This window comes from Pempheris klunzingeri, chromosome 8 (genome assembly GCF_042242105.1).
Source record: "Pempheris klunzingeri isolate RE-2024b chromosome 8, fPemKlu1.hap1, whole genome shotgun sequence".
In the NCBI taxonomy this organism is placed as follows: Eukaryota; Metazoa; Chordata; class Actinopteri; order Acropomatiformes; family Pempheridae; genus Pempheris; species Pempheris klunzingeri.
Genome location: NC_092019.1, coordinates 8,953,040 through 8,973,740, shown reverse-complemented (window position 1 = coordinate 8,973,740; position 20,701 = coordinate 8,953,040). Strand labels below are relative to the sequence as shown.

At 40.5% G+C, this 20,701-nt stretch overlaps 2 protein-coding genes across 2 annotated transcripts in view; both read right to left on the bottom strand.

Moving 5' to 3' along the window:
• The window catches only part of LOC139204990 (exostosin-1a-like), a 436,963-nt gene extending 436,743 nt beyond the window's left edge, over positions 1-220 (bottom strand). The window contains exon 1 of the mRNA XM_070835044.1: positions 190-220. The gene's annotated coding sequence lies outside the window, so the exon portion shown is untranslated. The remainder of the gene's footprint in view (positions 1-189) is intronic.
• Positions 1-20,701, bottom strand: part of ulk4 (unc-51 like kinase 4) — a 76,936-nt gene that overhangs the window by 12,587 nt on the left and 43,648 nt on the right. The window contains exons 29-33 of the mRNA XM_070835041.1: positions 19,551-19,643; positions 14,045-14,093; positions 9,999-10,104; positions 2,301-2,467; positions 394-495 (exon numbers count right to left, since the gene is read on the bottom strand). Of these exons, the coding sequence (XP_070691142.1) occupies positions 394-495; positions 2,301-2,467; positions 9,999-10,104; positions 14,045-14,093; positions 19,551-19,643 (517 nt within the window). The remainder of the gene's footprint in view (positions 1-393; positions 496-2,300; positions 2,468-9,998; positions 10,105-14,044; positions 14,094-19,550; positions 19,644-20,701) is intronic.

The window sequence follows — 20,701 nt, the reverse complement described above, 5'->3', positions numbered from 1 at the left end:
GGAAAGTGCTGGGCATAAGGTGTCACTTTCAATTTGAACTAGAGATCTTTATCCTGTATCAGTAATAGTTTTTTAATTGTATCACTCTATACACTAATGTAAGACTTATATAAGCTCACTTAAGAGAAATCATAGTGAGAGACTTACTCCTGACATAGTGTAAAGAAACACATTACCAGACAAATAGACATGTCTCTCTCTCTCTCTCTCTCTCTCTCACACACACTCTCTTCCTCGCATAAATAAGCATGGACACACAGTTTTTCCCTCACTGTATCAGGCATACATTTAGACATACAGTTCACAAACATGCATGCAGAAGCAAAAACAGAAAATATTTATGTATGCATGCAAGGCATTTACACACACAGGCTGTGTGAGTGTTGGTCTCACCATGTGAATGAGGTGTGTGCTGAGTTGGCTCAGGGGTCGGTTTTCTAGGAGCAGCTTCTCTGCTGCCTCCATCTCTACTGCTGGACAAGATAGCCTCTGGCTCTGTGTGCACGCACGCACGCACGCACGCACGCACGCACGCACGCACGCACACACACACACACACACACACACACACACACACACACACACACACACACACACACACACACACACACACACACACACACACACACACACACACACACACACACACACACAAACGCACACACACAAACACGCACACACACACAAACGCACACACACGCGTTAAATCATTTATAGAGATTTGACAGTCAATAATGATGGATCCAGAGACCTGCCAAGACAGATTCTGACAGACTGAGACAGCCAGAGAAAGATGCAGTGATAGACTAAGAGAGGAAATAGGTTTTCTGCATACGTTGTGTTATTTAAATCTGTCCTCAGGACAAGATGTGTTCAAGACAACACGGGTTGAACAATTGTTTTTATTTGTCATATCAAGTCATTTTTGTATCTCATTAAGACTTTAGTCTTCTCACTTCCTTTTTTCTGCCCCGACCTCATTAGCACCTCTGCCCCTCACTTTGGCTCATTTCAGTTCAGTTCATGCCTACAGTGGAACTTCAGGCCAATTAGCGAAGGAATAATGTGATTAATACTGGCACATATTTTTTCCCTCTCTCTCTCCCTCTTTCCCAAAGTCACTTCTTCTCTGTTATGCTCGCTCTCGCCTTCTCTTTTTTCTTCTGTGGTATGTATAATCTCTGACTCTCTCTCTCTCTCTCTCTTGACCAACAGAGTAATAGTTTGGGGAGAGCGGTCTAGTCACGTCCTCTCTCCTTATCAGACCTTATTACCCAAATGAATTTGGTTTGGGCAGAAGTTTTCTTTTTAATGAGCTTTGCATTTCTTGCAGAATTGATTTCCGCTGCACATTCTGCTTGCTCCCTTTCCCATCTCTGTCTCTACTTCTATCTCTCCATCCTCCTTCCCTCTACCTCTCCCTCGTCTGTCCTTCTCTTTTCCACCCAGTCTTTTACCCTGCCTCCCCTTTAGTCTCCCCACCCCCCTGTCCAGGCATTAATATGTATGCGTTGGGCTGGGGTGAACACTATGGGGAGACGGGGGCTGGTGTGTATGTGTATATGTGAGCCTATGTGAGCGTGTGTGTGTGTAGGGAGGCAAGCTGAGGACAAAGCCAGTGGTGATAATGAGGCCGCAGGGACATAGCCAGACAGGCCCCTCTGTGTATGCCTGTGAGAGAGTGAGAAAGAGAGAGAGAGAGAGAGAGAGAGAGAGAGAGAGAGTGAGAGTAAGTGTGTGTGTGTGTGTGTGTGTGTGTCCCTTGGACTCGGGACCTCATCCGCTTTCTCCAGAGTCCGCAACTGCAATATTGCAGTTGCTTAAACCTCCTAGCTTCCACTGCACACATCAATTGACTCACATACACTAACAAACACACACACACATGCACACATGCCTCTAGGGACATGATACAAGGGCAACATTTTGAGGGAGTTGACTTTGTGATTCTGTGCTCAGCACAGATGAAACTGGTAAATAGTAGTGAATCAATGTGGGAAATACACCAACCTATAAGGACCAATGTAACATGATACAGCAAAACAACTGACACATCGCTAACAATCATTTAAAAATATGAAAACATTATGGAGCAAAGCAACCGACCATAATCTGTAACTAAGGAAGGACATACTTTAAACTACAGTGCTAACACGTGTTCACGTAAAGATGGAGCTGGAAGTTAACATGTTTTTGAGGGCATTTTCTGATCTGTTCTATGCCTTGCTCAAAGGCAGTTTGCTGACCGCCGCTGGACAGAGGGCAGTGAGTTTCTTTTCTCATTAGCTGTGTGTTCATACCTGCAATGCGGAGCGGACAACTGCAGATGTTTGTTTTAGGATGTTGTGAAGCAGTTCCAGAAGGGCTTGTAACACAAGATGGCTGACCTTCCTGCCAGTATACCCCTCTCCATCCAGGTGGACAAGTGCAGCTTCTGAGAGGGTTTTCACCACCACCTCTATAAGGCCTGTGCAGCAGAGGAAAAGTCATTGGATACAGTTACTGGATGTTGTTGGTACCAAAACTTCACATTTTAAACTCTGGTTACAGTTTATACAGTCATGTCATATACGCTCTGTTGGAAAACATGAAGCATTTGAGCTGCTTGTCTCTCCATTGTCATTATGAAATGTCAAATTTAAGCTTGTTAATTCATTGACATAAGATCACATCAAAGATCCAGTCGAACCAACCTACATCTACATTACAAATAACCCAACACACCCTGTCTCCCTCCTACACGTATGCTGGAAGTATAAAACACAGTATACCTGAGCTTCACTTGATTGAATGTCTGTAGCTGCAGGCTCTGCCCTGACTCCACAGTGGATCGATAGCTCCAGCACAAGATGAGGGGCACTCTCCCTCTTTAGTCGATTCACATTTAATTGTCACCAATTTGCCCAGCAGAGTGAAATAGCTGAATGTGACATTAAACTATTTAAACAGAACTCACAGCTGTGTGGGTTGAATTCATCTGGGAAAATCTTATAGTATCAATACATCCAAGTTCACAGAATGGTAACACAAACAGCAGTAACTAAAGACAACTGAAATTAGATGCTCATCTAAAAATACATTTGTTTCTTCTCTTCATATCTCTTTTTCTTCCTCTCACCTCACTCCATCCCTCCCTAGAAAACTGTCCAATGTAGAACATGCTGTAAAGCAGCTAACCCTTGCTTAGCCATGAATAAATAGCTCTTACTAAAGTGCAAAACCATGTTCCTTCCCTCATTAAATTTAACCTGACATGGGAGATGTTCTGCATTTTGCAGCTCTATCTGTGTAGTTAGCTATTGTAGGCCTCAGTCCCTGAGGTGTTCTCACCACATGCCTCTATAAGTGCAGACTGGATAGATTCAACCCTGACTTAGTTAATATGACACATACATTTTAATAAATGTACACGGTACCGATCAATAAGACCGAAGTCCTACTTAATTTTCATTACTTTATTATTTAGTAACAGTTAAATAACAAATGCATTAAAACGCAGTCTTCACTGGGGAAATATACCCAGTGTATTTTCTATTCTAACAGATCTTTATTTAGAATATAGACACTGTGTCTGTGTTTATTTTTGTGAGTGAAAGTGCAAAACTGCAGACACTAGAAAGCTATTAAGCTAGCCTGCTGTCAGTGAAATGTTCTGTTATTTTATCAAGCTGTCTCATAATTAAATAAACAGGCTGCACTACTTTGGACTGTTCAGTCAAACAAAGACCTTTTCTGTTGTTAATGTGATTCGACAGTGCAGTTCTGTTCGGATGCTGCACATGTATATGTTAATATTATTCTTTCATTATCTGCTGTACCATCACAATACACAACCACTTTAACCAAACCACCAAGAAAAAGTAAAAATAACAAAAAAGTAAAACTTTCCTGGTATTTTTGCCACCTGCAAACCAGGCATTATGCCTGCATCATTAATCAAAACTAGAATTACTCTTTGATTGTGTAGATAAAAATTTAAGGCATATGATCATATTGTGGATATGCATAGATAGCACAGATATAGATCAGACTCTATTGTCCCCAAAGGGAAAATTTGTTTCCACAGTGTGCATTAAGTGTGCCTCCAAAAAACAGAAACATTTACGTACAACATTCAACATGAATACACTTGTACATGGAGTTTTCTTATAATGAGAGAGCTATGGAATTTAGCACTGCTAAGGCAGAGGGGACGAACCTCTTATCTAAGTGTGAGTGAAAAATGGTTTGAGGGGGTTTCCAGGTCATGTGCTATGGCGAGTGGCACGCAAGGGACAGCTCTGTTATTAAGAGGTTCAATGGGAGACCAATGCTATGATAGAGAAAGGCAGCATGGTGATAAAACAGGGGGAGTAGTGCTTGTGTGCTTGTAACAGGTGACCATATAGACTGTTCAAATATAAAATTCCCTTTTCAGAGTCTTAATTTTCTAATTGGCTGAGTCAATACTGTTAAAATCTGCTACAGTTTTATGTGGAAAAAACAGCTGTAAACAGGTCAATATGTAGGTTTTTTATGCTTCTACTCTACACAGACTCTACTATGATTAGGTTGACATGACACGTGAATATCAGTATTTCCATTTTGCTGAAGCATTGATGGCTACTGTGGTAGGCTAGAACAGAGATTTTGTTTTGTTTCAGCTTGAAATGATCCCAAACTTTGGACATTTTCTGTCATTTTCTCTGGCCTGTCTCTTTTCTTCATTCACTGCTATTTTCTCTCTCTTCCTCCTACTTCCGTAAGCACTTTGTGTGATTGTAATTATCTTCTGTGTGAAACACAGTGCGATGTATTTAGTTATATGGATTAAATGACAAAGGATTTGCATCAATGATTTTTAGTGATCGTGTTACTTGGGGCCCTCGAGGAATCGTTTAAGCCCTGATTTGAAACATACCGAAGAGTATTTCCAAATGCCTGCACTGTTTTTCAATTTTTAGTCACACACTGGCAGTACTTTGTGGCTCATCAAACCACCTGTCGACATTAAAAGTGTTTTGATTTTCTCATACTGTCGATGCATTTAGATTAGACCAGCTGTTCCATCCACACACAACACAACACAACACAGCATGCCTGATCACAGACCAAAGACACAAATCACTGAGCACGTACTTTTTTAAGGGATATAATTGATGCATATTGTCACTCTTAACACACTTGGACTATGTGATTTGGATAAAACTAAGTCATTCAAATTTGACAACTTTGGACAATTTTCACTAATTTGACTTATTTTCCCCAGTAATGGTGAACAAAAAGCAGCTATAGATTAAAGCTTGAGCTCATATTAATACACATATTACTTCAATTTGAAGAGACATTTAGGTGCACATCAATAATACAAAAGAAATGTGACAATGGCAAAAAAATGCCTGCTAATCTGTATTGCATTGTAGAATGATAGATGGATTTATTTAATTTGTCTCAACCGCTTGCACCCTTTATTCACCTGCAAGTCACCTGAAAACTGTAGGACAGGTGAGCATTTTCCAACTGGAGTTTCAAATTTAAAGTTTTGTGCATTAAATATTGCACATTTCTACATTACCCTCTGTAGGTATCCTAAATTAAATCATGTACAACAAGCATTAAGCTGCTGCAGAATAGTCCTGCAAACTTTAAAGATAACTCTATAGTCTACAAAGCCTCCCAAATGAAGCTGTGCAAATCATCAGGAGTGTAGGAGACAGAGACATCCTGGGAATGTACTGAGCACAGAGCACAGTTCACAAGGTTCCATGAAAAATGGTTAAAAGAGTAATGTGAGCAGCCAACATAATGACCACTTTATTCATAGAATGGAACAAAAATAGCAAGTGTGGTTGGATATGCACTTAGTGTTACTGCACACATGACACAACTCTGGTCATTACAAATACATGGTTAAGACAGGGACCCACATTTAATATGACTGCACAACAATGACTGTATTTCTCTCAACAGGAGTATCATAAAGGTACTTCATGCTTGTGTTGTCCGATCTCGGTTTGGCCTCTTTCTGATACTCAATCACATATACATCAGAAATGTGTGCACGCACGCACGCACACACACACACACACACACACACACACAAAGTGTTGTGACAGAGCACTACATGCGTGTGCATACTGTAATAATGAGTATTGCTGTGACTGACAGGTATCGGTGTGTATGCATCTCTAGATTGTGTCTACTTGTACACTGAAGGGGGGAGGACATAACTAAAAGTGTAATCATAGAGATAGAAACGTCATTCAGTCAATATTGACAAGTCAGTTTTAAAAATTCCACATAGGTATTCATGTTACTTGCTCATTTTGAGACTGCATGAATTGTGTTCTGCCCTATTTTGGAGTACTCGGACTTAAACTAGGTTAAAAATAGAGCTTCGACAATGCTTTGCAGTATTATCTATTTATAAAACACTGGAAAAGGGGTTCTATTGGGAATCAACAGGATGGATTGCTCAGTTGTCTAAGAAAAGTAGAGAAGTTTTCCAGAGACTGAAAAACCTCCACTACACCGATAACATGGAATTCATTGATAATGTTGTAGCTCATTTCATTAGTTAAATTAAATTTAAAAGTGTGCATAGTTTCAGTGATTTTCCCCAGTAATGTATGCAGCATCTGGGTTACAGGATACAGTGAAGCAAGGTGAGGCCAAATCGTGTGTGTTTGATGTGGCTACTGAATACCTAATTTCAAATGGTTGTATTCTCCATATTGGTTTGATCCTACAGGGACAGGCCTTTAACTCGTAGGTCCTGGACTCGATCTTCATTATATGCTGTCTATGCACCCAATTTTATTACCCTATGGCTAATATGCTAAGTGGCCACTACAACCATATCCTGTAGCGCACTCTAATTTAGCATTCATGCAGAAAAGAACCTAACTGAATCTACAAGAGCTCAAACACCCAGCTAGCACCAAAAATAGACTTCATACCAAACAACAAAACATGTCGGTGCCCCCCGAACTGTCCCATATGACTGCTTCAAAAAAGACTTATAAACCTTTTGCGATAAGTTATGGGCTAATTTAGGCAACTAAATACAGTTAATTAGTTGTTACTTATTATTATAACAAATCAATAACTTTTCAGTGATATCAGAGACTCCAAGGCAAACTGCACAGGCATGAATGCAGTCTATGCACAGCATAAACTCAAGACACACTGAAAATCATCTTACATTTACTTTCAAAACTGTCTTATTGATTGCCATTATTTAAAGTTGTCAATCCGCTGACCTCTTGGGTGCTTGCTAATATAAAGATATTAATATGGAAGACAGATCTTTGTGGAATAAATTATGCCAGGGGGCATTCTTATTGATTGGACACATATGGACACGGTGTCAAAGAACCATTATGGAATTCTTTAGACACCGTTTGGGGAAATAACCTGAACCCAATTTCAAATGGCAATTTATAGATGCAAGTTCCACAGAATCTAGATAACGCCGGCACAGAGGCAATTATTTAAGAAATTCCTCTGAGCTGCTCACAGAGGACCTGGTGGTGGATCAAACCCAGAGAGAAACCTCAAAGACCTTCAATGATCCTGGAGACACATGAAGCCCCTGAACACTCCTTTAATTAATTATAGGACAAGCCTGCTTTAATTAACTGACACCTTGTCAGCACCTCAGCCTAAGACCAAACTCAGAGGTGCTCAGGATGCAAAAACTTTTGAATTGCTGGGGCGAATTTTTGCTGCTCTACATGCTTTATATGTATTCACTTATCAAATCACACAGTCTGCTTGTCAATGTGCCAACAAAATGTGTCTCAAATTGACTCTCGGTAGAGCAGATTTTATATCCTTATAAAATAAGATCAGATTACAGCCTTGACTTTTTACATTACTCTGCTACATCTTTGCATATTAAAACGGAGCCATCCACAATCATAAAATAATACGAACTTTGTTTAGGGAAGCGTCTCTTACTCCCCCATCAAGTTATTCTTCCCCTCCCACCTCTCTCTATCTCTCCCTCGATCAAACTGTCACTAACTTCAACCTCAAATTGTCTCCTCTATCATCTCATCGCTCCTCACCGTCTCCTCACCCAAGTGCACCACACTCTATCTATCTTTATCCCATTCTTCCTCTCTGTCACCTCTCTGCTACCCTTTTCACCTCCCATTTTGCTTTCCTGGCTCTATCATCTTCTCCCTCTCTCTTCTCTCGCATGCTTTCTTGCCATCCTCTTCTTCATTCTGCTGTTCTGTTCTCTCTCCCTATCTCTGCCTTTCTCTCTCTTTGCTCCCTCTGTCTTGATTCCCCAGGGGGTATTATCTCAGTCGGAGGCAAATCTGCCCAATTATAAACCTCATCTCCTCTCCCTCTCTCTCTCTCACACACACACACGCACACGCACACACGCACACACGCACACACACGCACACACACACACGCGCATACATACATACACTGGGTACTCCTGCATCCACTGTCCCCCCTCCTCTCTGTCTCACACATACACAGAAGCATAAGCACAAATACATTCACACAAGCACAAAAAACACCACCCTGTTTTGCTCTTCTTCACTGTCTATTTCATTGCCTCAAAACACACAAACACTCACACAGACACAAACACACACACGCACACATCCTCGCACACCAACCTTCCCCTCCTCTCTCTGTCACACCTTAAAAAGCCAATTATACACGCTTTCTCCCTTCTCCTCTTCTCTCCTCCTCTCCCTTCTTTCTTGCCATTGCCACACTGATCTGGAGTGAACCACAACTAAAAGAAGGGAGAGAGAGGAGAGGGGAAGACAGAGGAGGAGCCCAAAATAGGAAAGGGGAGAAGGTAAAAATGGGAACAGCAGATAGAAAGGAGAGAAGATGATGAACCTGTGTGGATTGGGAAGTGGATGATAGGAGAAGACAAAGGACAAAAGGAGGAAAACAAGTTAGGAGAGGAGAGAGGAGAGGAGAGGAGAGGAGAGGAGAGGAGAGGAGAGGAGAGGAGAGGAGAGGAGAGGAGAGGAGAGGAGAGGAGAGGGAGATAGCGTTAATTGCCCGGCCAGTATTAGTGCTGGGTTGACAGTTTTTTGTTGAGAGGAGAGCTGATTGGATGATAATGATGCTGACTACTGAACTGCCGCACTGCTGACCCAATGGAAATAGGGGGAGAGGAAGGGGTGATAGTGGTGGTGGTTTTGGTGAGGCAGGGGTGGATCAGTGAAAGAGAGAGAGAGAGACTGAAAGAGAAAGATGTGAACACGGTCCTAAATAGAAATTTGAAAGAGCAAGTATTATTGTGTTGCATTTTCATTGCCACTGGGAGTTGCATTTACAGCACTGAACTAAGGGTCCTGAAAAATTTGCATAAACAAACAATTTGCACACACACACAGGCAGCAGTGTCTGTAAATGTTTAATTTACGTCATTCATTCTCTAATGCTACATTTAGGCTGCATCTCTAAATGACTAATCTTTGTGTGTTACTATTCCCTCTTTCTAATTAAAGCCCTAATCCTAAACTAGCTCTTGGGTGCTAAAACGGGCTTAAAAATACATAATTACTGAAACAAGAGGACATACACCATAAATTTAACTGGGCCCACTGGAATCACTTGTAACCGAAAGGAAATTCTAATATTACTGAGTTTCACCACAGCTGAAGGACAAAAAACTGCCTCTGCCTAATGCACATGCGCTCTCTCTCTCTCACACACACACACACACACACACACACACACACACACACACACACACACACACACACAGCCAAGGTTGCTGACCTGAATAAGCATCATGCTGCAGCAGGACAGCAGGCAGGGGAAAACAAGATGTCAACAAGTAACATGACAATAACTAATGCTAGCAGTGTAGACACATGATACTGACACACTGTGCAGTAGGGTCAATGACAGATGGGCCTCTGGGACTCGCTTTACTTACTCACTAATAATAGTACTAGTGTAAGACATAATACAAAAAGTTAAACCTTCCCTCTCTCCATACAAACTGTATTGCAGACATACTGTACCTTGTTGGTAGAGTGGCTCCAGTTCCAAGATTGAGTCTCCACTAAGATTACACAGTAAGGCGACTGCATTGTGGACCATCGCACTGGCAACATTACTACTGTTAGCCTACGGAGAGAAGAGGCAGAAATAGGATATCTAGGTCACAGGGGTCAGCTAACAACAGCCTGTATTCGATAATCAGTCCACAGTCAGAGGTTTTCTGTCAAAATGACTTAAGATTGATGTAAATAGAAGTACTGGACTGGACTTTCACTATACAGTGAACAGTGTTCATTGATGAAGCAACATTTATGTCATAGACTTTTATCAAATATTGAGCACTACACAATAAACTTTTACACTTTTATACCACACAGCTGGCTGAACAGCTATGAATGAGTACAGAGATGAAGACTGTTTATCTTCACTGTTACTTTTAAACTTTTCTGCTATGTATCGTATGTATAAAGCTAGACCTACAGCTCCAGTGAATGAATGCAAGTTCAAGCTCCTCACAAGTACAGGACTACTAATGTGAGAGTGTGTCCTTGTGCACAAAATGTCACTGGCTTTTATAAAAACACAATCACACCATTACTGACCACAAGGACACCATATGCTGTACAGATTGTAAAGCCCTCTCAGGCACACTGCGATATGTGATTCTGGGCTGTACAAAAAAATACAATTTGCTTGACTTGAATCAACTTTTGAATCTATTTTGAAAACATAAATCTTTGAGCATATTGAACATATTAAAAACCTACATACTTGTACATAAGCCCAGACCAAAATTGGAAGCTTAAGCTCCAAATTATGACCCCCATGTTTACCCATTTCTGGATGTTTTATTTACAGAGTAAGTTGCCTAAATATTAAACGCGGGGTGGCTGAAGCCAATCGCAGTTGACTTTGGGCAAGAAGCGGGGTACACCCTGGACTGGTCACCAAGTCAATAGCAGGACTGACACATAGGGAGAGACAACCATTTCACACTCCCACAACCCACACAAGCACATGCAAACTCCACAGAGAAAGGTTCAAGGTTCAAATCACAATCCTGCCGGCCAGCGGATTCAACCTGGAACCTTCTTGCTGTGAGTGCTAACCACCACACCACCATGCTGCAAATGTATATTTTGTCTTAAAAACGCACTGCTTTACCAGTTTCCAGTTTATTGGATGCAAGCCTATGGCATGTCGTCCCATAATTTACAGACTAATCTGTCAGTGTTGTCGCCTGAAATAAGCTATTTTCTTTTTGGTCTTTGTAACATATTTGACAGGTGTTCGTGGCATTTCTATTATCTAAACTACAGCCATGTTGCCAAATATTTCTTAACATGGGTGATACAGAAGAATTAGATGAAGAATCATATGTTCTACTAACTCTGAAAATTGTCATTGGGGCACAATAATGAGCAGAGGATCAAAATGATTCTGTCTATTAGAGGATGGGGTAATTGTGACCTGTGATAATGGCTTGGTTTTTAAGAGAAAGAAAGAGCAAGGCTGCTCTTTCCTCCTTCTGCTGTCTCTGCAACCTCTCCCTTCTTTTCTGCTTTTCCTCCTCTTAAGTCTCTTCCTCCCCTCCTTTAAAAACCTTCTCTCCTTCCTCCTACAGAAATTCACTTCTCCTTCTCTCTCCTGCCCTCATTTCACTATTTGATCCTGTGTGAGATACACCAGCTTTGCCTGCGGCGTCTGTGCACATCATTCTGATCTGTGTACGGGCTGATAAGCCTGGCTGGTGCTCATCATGTGCAGTAGCCTCAGGCTGAAGACAATGACATCAGTTCTCACCTAAGACAACCTGCCCATCTGTAACAACAAATGACAAAGCTAATTTAGTTTGATCTTTATGGACTAATAAGCCATGAAAGACTTATCATGTACATAACTGAAAGCATACACCTGACAAAGACCAATGAGGAATAGCAAATCAAAATGAATTTTAACTTTGTGACTCACTGACCTGCACCTTAGTGTGGTGGTGTATCCACACAATGTACAGTGTGAGACAAAAGTGTTTGACTGCAACCCACTGTGATCAGTTGTCTGCCTCCTCAGGAACAGCAACCGACCAGTTAAAGAACCACAGTCTAGCCAGCTTCCTGAAGTCTTTTCATGTCTGAAGCAGAACTACTTCATCATTTAGACAAATACAATTAGGTGAGTTTCTCCATGACAAGTGTGATCACCAGTGACAGGTGTAATCAATCCACATCACAGTGTTTCAGGCAGCATAAATCAATCCAAACGTGAGCAATACAGACGGCACTAATGGATCCTGACATGACTGGTCCAGACAGGAGTAAACAATCAGGGGAGGAGTTAATCAGGCTGTTGGATAACAGTGTTTAACATTCTGCATCAGCTAGTCGGGGCTGGACAGGCACCCATGCAGAACAATGATTATTTAGTGAGGCTGGCTGTACTCTGAATCGCATACTAATATACTCAGTATGATGTTAAATTGAGTATGTATTGCGTTACAACTGCATAGTAAGTGGATTTTGTGCACGCGAGAAATGCCTAATTAGATTAGCAAAAATTTCTGAGTATGCACCGAGAGCTTACTGAATATACTTAACTGCCCTAAAATTCATTACGTGTCTTCAGACTGTCCTACTGCTGACTGTGAGCCAAGTCAAGTCAATTTTATTTATATATCACCAAGCAATCCAAGAATTCATAATTCAAGAATTCAAGGTTTCAAAAAATCTCCAAATGAGCAAGCACTAGGCCACAGTGGCAACAAAAAAGTCCCCTTTAAAGGGTAGAAATCTAGAACTGGACCCAGCTTAGAGGTGGGCGGCCTTCTGCCGGGACCATATTGGGTGAGAGCTCATAGCAACTGTTTACTCAGGTCAGGGGGGTTGATTTGTGGCTTACCTCCATGGATGTATGGTTAGCCCACTCAATGAGTGCCTGTCATGGTACACCAAGTCAAGAACTGCAGCTCTCTCTTGTTCTTGGGCTCAGTGGGTATGGCTTTTGTGCTGGGTAACTCATGACAATCTGTGTCGTAATTTAAATTTTGGCCACACTTTCTCTGCCATTCTCACTCAGTCCAAAGTGAAATGATTGGACAAGTTTATTACAGTCATGTAACAGCCACAGACACTGGATTTTTTTCTTTTTTGAGTCAAAGTATTTAATCTATTGATTGTTGTCGGGCTGTTAATAGAATTTCCCCCAATATAACAGAAAGTGCTTGGAAAATAACTTACAGACCCTGTCTTTAAGAGAAAAAACACAGCAGCTGAAATATATTTGTACTGTAAAAGTGGAAAAGGTAATGCTGATTTACAATTGTGAGAGAATTTCCATTCCACAGTTGCTTGGATCGGAAATGTTGTGATTAATACAGTCAAGTGATGCAGAGACGACTTGACTTGTTTGAGAATAGTTAATTGTGAACATTTTGCTGGTAATGGCACACTTAATCACTCATTTAGTAGGCAGGATGCAGCACAAACAGATTGAGTATCTAGTATGCAGTATGTTAGTATGTGATTTTTAACACATCCTATGTGTAAGGGTATGCGTGTGTGCATGAGCTATAATTTGTTTGCTGCAGAATGAGTTTTTGCTGAAAACAGGTTGCATTGAATGCATTTGTGTGTTCATTAGGTTTTGCGTATGCAAAAAAGGTCAGATGAAATAAATTGTTTACTGGAAACACTGTTATGCTTCACTGATAACAGACAAGTGCTGTGCGTTTGTGTGGGATCTTAATAGTGGAGTCCATATTTTCACTCTATTAACCCTTCCACCTCTCTATGGCTGACCTGCCAGTCAATTACACCAGCCCTCTAATAGGTCAAAACCACTCAGACTAATTTACATAAATACATCTATGAGTGAGAGAGGAGAGGGAAGGAAGGAGACAGAATTCAATGGAGCTGCAATAAAACACAGCAGAAATACCATAAAACAATACAGATTGTGATAAGTGGGTTTGATTAGCTGAGTGGATTCATTGACTGACTGAATGACCAAGTGATTTGCTGATTGGCTGAATAAAAATTGATTAATTGATTAAGTGAGATTGGTTTCTTACCATAATGAGTTGAAAGACCATTGGCAGGATCCTACTGTGTTTGATCAACCTGAAAAGGAAAGAGAAAAATACATGTTGGAGGTAGAAAGACGAGGGTGAGAAATTAATTTAATTTAGAGGCGATTCACTGCACGGTTCACACATGCACGCACACATGCGCCCACATGTGCACACACACTGGGCTGTTTCATCTTCATTAAGGTTGGAGTTCCGCTACAGCGACTCCCGTCTGGTACCAGTGGAATTGGGAGAGAAGAGAGATGAAAATAGGAGACGCGATGAGAGCAGATGAAGTGAGAGGAGGTAGGAGAGGAGAGGGAAGGAGATGGGAAGAGGTGATGAGAGTTAAGGAGAAGATGAGGTAAGAGAAGATTACATTTAGCAAAGAGGAGAAAGGAAGGGGATGATTAGAGGAGAGGGAAGAAGATTTGGGCAGAGAATAGAGGGAGATAGAGGGAGTGGAGAAAGTAATGGATAGAGGGAGTGAAAACAAAAGAGATATGTGGATACTCCATACATACAAAAATTTGAAGAAAAAGCTGAGTAGAAGAGAGGGAGAGAGATATATGTCTGTATAGGCAATGACATTCTGTCTACATACTGGTAATGTTCTTTGATTTTCAACCAATTACTGCGTGGTTGGAGTGTCAACACATATGTGTACATACCTTGTGTATGTATGTGTCTGTTTGCATGCATAAGAAAGCAACAAACATTCAGGCTGTAATGAGAACAAAGCCAATAGAAGTCAGACTGGTGTTAATACACTGAAGGTAACAAAGCCCGTCAACCAATTTAAAAATCTGTCTTCAGTTTAACTATGATTTATTACTCGTCTAGCAAGGATCAGGGCACTTATGGAAACCCGTATATTTAAACAACAGTGTTTATCATTTCCTGTAGATTTTCCAGTAGTAAACAACGTGTTTCACCCCTGAGCAGGGACAGAACTTTAGTTACAACCTATTTAAAACTATAAAATCCTCAGCTGTCCTCTTAAATGACACATCACTTCAGGTTATGGTTTATACACAAGTAAAATAACAAAACAACAGACCTATGGAGGAGGAGGAAGGCACCTTCCGTAAACTGACAATAGCAGAGCAATTATCTAGCCTGAGGCATTTGCTGCTTTTGGGCTAAGGCAAAATGTGTCCTTGGAACCATCTTAGAGTGATGGCGGATCAACTGGGAGAATGTCGCCATTTAATAAAAGTTAGATGTGGTAGAAATGCATCTGGTCTGCAAAAGAGTGAACTGCCATTAAAGGTATTAACAAGTCCTCCTAACTTTATACTTTCATTTTTACTACTTAAATGTTTTTCTTTGATTGGTCAATTGCCTACTTTATGTTCTACATGAGACAAATGTTGTCTTTTCCTTGTATCTGATTACTTTTGCTACAGTCTTGCTACTTTTTACACAGAAATCAATACCAGTTTCATTATATCACAATGTGTGGTGAGAAAACTATTCCACACACCATTACACCACCCTCAGAGAAAAATCACCAGCATCTACAAAAGCAGCTGAGTAATTGGACCAAGCAGTAGTTTCAGGCTTCATGTACCTAATGTTTTCATGCTACTTACTTGCTTCATCAGTAGAATTGTTACAAATGTGGCATACTCTGCCATGGATGTCAACTTGAGTGAGTTCTCTGTTCTTGTCTGACCTCAGGTTAATAAAATGATTTGTAATATATGCTGTAATATCATGGATATTTTTACTTGATGCCTTAGGTTAGCCATAAGTGAGTTGATGTGCTGATCTAATGGCACTGAAATGTACCCGAGAGATGTGTATTTTAGCTAAACAGCACTCATCTCCATTGATTGAGCGCACTCACTGTCTGTATGGAGTTATGGACATGGACTATGTCTCATAGTAGCTGTTTTTTTTTACTTGCCATGATGAATGAATTCAAGGATCAATGAGTGCCCAGTGGTGGGTTTTTTATGAAGGGGTAAATATGTGTGAGTGAGTATGTGTTTATGTTTGTAGGTGTGATGGATGGTTTCCCATTAGGTAGGTGACAGGCTGAGAGATGCGAGGACAGGCCAGGCAAGTGCGACATGATAAACTGGACCACCTTTAGACCACCAGCCATACATCAATAGACACAGTGCAAAACACCAGACATCGAACACACCAGAGTACAACAGACCACCTAGAATTGAAAACACAGATGAGGCAGTCTTCATTGTGTTAGTCATACATCATTAGCTTTCAGTATTAGCTTTATTAAAGAGTATATAAAAACAAATCATGAACAACCAATAAGATAGATTAACCTCTGCTCTACTAGTCATATAAATCTAAAGCTTAATCTTGGATGATTTTGAAAGGGTATCATGGACCTTGTTATTTCAGCTAAAAATACAGTAAACACCTAAGATAAAGTCAGGTGATTTTCTAGAATTTAGAGGTTTTAGTCAAATATCTGCTGTTTATCACAAGGCACTACAAAGTTCTTACCTTGAGAACAGTCTCATTATGGAGCAATGACACACCTTAATGAGTATGTGCATCATCCAAAGAACATTTTAAAATGCTTTTTTTATGCATTATTCACACCACAAAACCAGTAAAACAAGCTGGTACATGCAATTACAGACTTTTAACGTGTGAAAACGGCCGTGGTGGTGTTAACACCTAATGATCCCACTTTTCACTGGCTTAGAGAGACTTATGTGTCTAAATGACATACAATTTGATGATGTAATAGTGTTGCAAGGTTGAGTCTGTGCCAAGCTATTAACTAATGATAAAAGAAAAGAAAGAAAAAAATACATAGGCAAGAGTTATGAGCTATTTAAGATAGGGATTCCTCTACAATCACATTGCATTAAACAGCCTAGTTAAACTAAGAGAAAATACTACCTGATATTTGGTTGATAAGCTTGGCATGTGTAAAAGGGCTAGGTCACATTCACATGTTTGGCAGACAGACATAGGTATAAGGACGCTGAAACATACTGGGGAAGACACATGTAACCACACAGCATAAGGTTCTTTGGCTAAAGGTCATAGTAAATGTAGTTGTTTGAAGGTGTGTCTGGGCTGTGATAATGCAGAGAGGAACAGCAGGCTGCCTTCCCAACGTTAATGTCCCCAATTTACCATCTAATTACCGCTCGGCTGGCTTCATAGCTACACTTATCTAACCAAGACCCAGGCAATTTAATTTCTGATTGTATAACCGCAGTGATGGAGGGAGAGTTGTGGAGAGAGGGCACAGAGAAAGAGAGAAATATGGACTAATGTTAATAAATTAGAGATGGTGAGAGAAAGAGAACAGGGGGGACAGAGAAAAAAATGTAAAATATTGTTAATAATGTCAGAGGGAAAAGAGTTGGAGAAAAACAGAGATGTAGAAAGAAGAGTGCTGACACCAATTTGAAAAGTTCACGTCACTCTACTTGTGTCAAGGAAAGAGGGGGATGAGGAGAGGTGGAGGAAGAAAAGAATGGAGACGAGAGGGGGTAATATTACTGATAAGAGAAGTAGCGGCGTATTCAGCTACGAGGGTGAACCTTGAACTCTGGGAGGGTGGGAGGGATGGATGGAGATGGAAGGAGAGTGGGATATTAGTGATAAGAGGTTTGTTGAGTTATTATTGCACAAGTAGATAAAATAAGTGAATAGAAGCAGGAAAGGAGCTGAAGGAGGGACAAAACAGAGGGTTAACAATGTTTTTTTTGGTTCTTGTAAATTAATACTTAGAGTTGAACAATGTTTGAACATGATTTGATCATGAAGACTTCCATGTCTATGACTACTTTGTGATCCATTGACTGACTAAGTGACCAATACTTAGCTTGCCTTAAATACAACCAACAAAGTTTGGAGGATAAATTTTGTATTATCAAGGTAGCAGCAACTTTTTGCTACATCAGGCTCCTGATTCCATAATTTGGCTGATCTACAGCTATAACAACTGTTACTGAGGGAATCTGATGTCTATGTTTTTCTCCTGCTTTTACTCAACTTCACTTCAGAACAAAGAAGTAATGCAAGTGGATTCATGCTACCTCATCCATTAACACTTTATCCCTTTTATCCTCATCCCCCACCCTTTGTCAACATTTTCCCTCCTCCTAAGTGTTTCCTTTTCCCCATCCATCTAACTGACCCACGCTGCCTATCTCTTTCCTATTTCCTCCATGTGTCCTTCCTTCCATCCTTCCCCAATGTCTGTCTCTCTGCCTCCTCTTTTTTCACTCTTACGTTCTGTCTCTGTAAACACCTGAAAAGAGAAGACAGATGACCAGAGAATCAAGACTTACTGACAGCTGCTGTCAGAACACATCCATCAAACACACACATACATCAGCGCATGCATGAGTGAGTACATGCATGTATAACCACACACACACACACACACACACACACACACACACACAGGTGAGTCATCTCACGGTTGGACTGGGGATCAGCAGATTGTCTGTACAACCGAACCAGAAGACACATCATTACCTCGTTTTATTTTGGTGTCAAATGACTACTTTCTCAAGACATGTTTTTAAATTCATGAATAGTAAATTACTTCAACATTATGCAGAGGTGAATTTTACTTTGACGCCAGCAATAATTTTGTCTTAGTGTTCTGTATCTGAAGAATGTGCAGTACACATTTTAACAAAGCTATTTGGAAGTAGCTGGTGTGCCAAGATACAGTATATCAGCACAATATGTCAAGTCTTTACACATCTTAGCTGATACAGCACCTTATGCCTGCCACTAAACTGATTACTAATGTAGAAAACACTGGCTTTAAGAGGGGTGAAAAAGGTCTTATTGAATGTAGATTACCAGAAGTGGTGCAGCTGTGCTGATGTTGCTATTAGCTCTGAATGTGCATCAGCTACATCAATAAATAAATAATCATTTGTGTGTCTCTGTATGTACTATAGTGGGTAAATAAATCACTGCTAATAGTAAGTCTGCATGTGTGTGTTAGTGCATTTATCTGTTTGTGTATGAAAGTGGGTGTCTGTGTCTGTGTATGTGGTAGTGAATAAAAAACAGTTTATAGTGATTCACAGTGCTGAACTGGGAATCACTGGCCTTGGCATTAAAACATTACACATAGAGCACCTAAAATGTGCCGGTGTGTATTTGTGTGTGTGCCTGCTAGGACTCCAAAATAATTCAATAGTACCAAAGCTTGGTCTCAAATAGAGAACTAGAATAATGGAGTCAAAAGTATCTCCAGTTAACGAACACATTAACATAAAATTTCTGTAAATATAATATATGTTAAGAGGTGGATCCTTGTCCAGTAGAACAGGCTGAGAAGCGTCTATAGAGCAGGTTTGCTGCTGTACATAAGACTACATCAGTGGATGTGTTTTCTGTAGTCTTCGATGGACTTTATTGTGTTGATAATAATTGGGATGGTACACTAAGGTCATATTTTGGTATTACGATGCTTCATCAATGTTTTGTTGTCTCTGTGCTTGACTCAAGTGCGTGACTGACTGAGCGCCTGTGTGTACACTACCTGCCGATGTGCGTGCTGTGCTCAGTCATCGATACCAGGAGTTTGAGTGCGTAGAGTGGGATTGGCTCTGCTGCTCGAAGGAGAGACTCATACCTAGACACAAACATGCATAAGTACAACGTTTGGCTTTCGTAGTGTTAATAATTAATGTACTGTTCTGATCATTAGTAACAGAGTGTAAACTGGAGCAGATCTGGAGAGAGGGGTGGAGAAGAGGGGGAGGGGAGAACTAGAGTTATAATAGGAGAAGGAGAGAAAAGGAAATGTGGGAGGATGAGCAGAAGGGAGAATTTGAGAAGCAAAGGGGGGAGTAAGGGGAAAGATGCTGGGGGGTTGAGGGGGGGTGGGGTGGAACAAGAGGAACAAGAGGTAACACATGAAGCAACCATGAGAGAGAAAAACTTTTAAAAAGGGAGATAAGAATAATAATGGTAAAGAAGGAGACAGTATAGATATAGGAGTGAGAAACGAGAAGTGAGATGCCAGAAATATCGACATACTACATTTGTCTGTCTCTGCACTCCACATATTGTTCAATCATTTGATCCAAACACTCAAAATGTGGGTGTCAGTTAGCTGGACAAGTACAAGGATGTGATGTGGGCCCACATAGCAGAATGCTTGATCACAGATACTCTATATATTCCATTTTAAAGTGCTGGAGGTATCAATATACATATATATATCATTACCATATTACTCGTATCAATAACAAGACTGTCACCTGGAAAACCCTGAAAAAATCAGAGAACTGACGGCTGGATTCCCTGTTTTCATTTCATGTAATTAGGGCTTTGTCTCCTCTAAAGCTCTGATATTATCACCTGCTCTCACCGAGCTACAAAGGCTTGACTTATTTTGGAACTAGCAGCCACTGTATTCCAGCTGTTTTGGCTTGAACATTATGTCTCTGCATGGCTAGTGTTTAAAAAAAAGAAAAGGACATTTGGCATAAGCTAAGGACTCGGTTGGACTTCATGGAACTATGTCATGGTTGTAAATGGGAGGTTAAAATGAATGTTTGTTGAGAAACACAATCAATAACAATACCACTGACACAATGGGTGGGAATCAAGACAATAGTCTCATTTAAAACTAATTGTATTTAAGTATAACAATCAAGTTGGATATGTTGTGCTCTCTGTACGCAA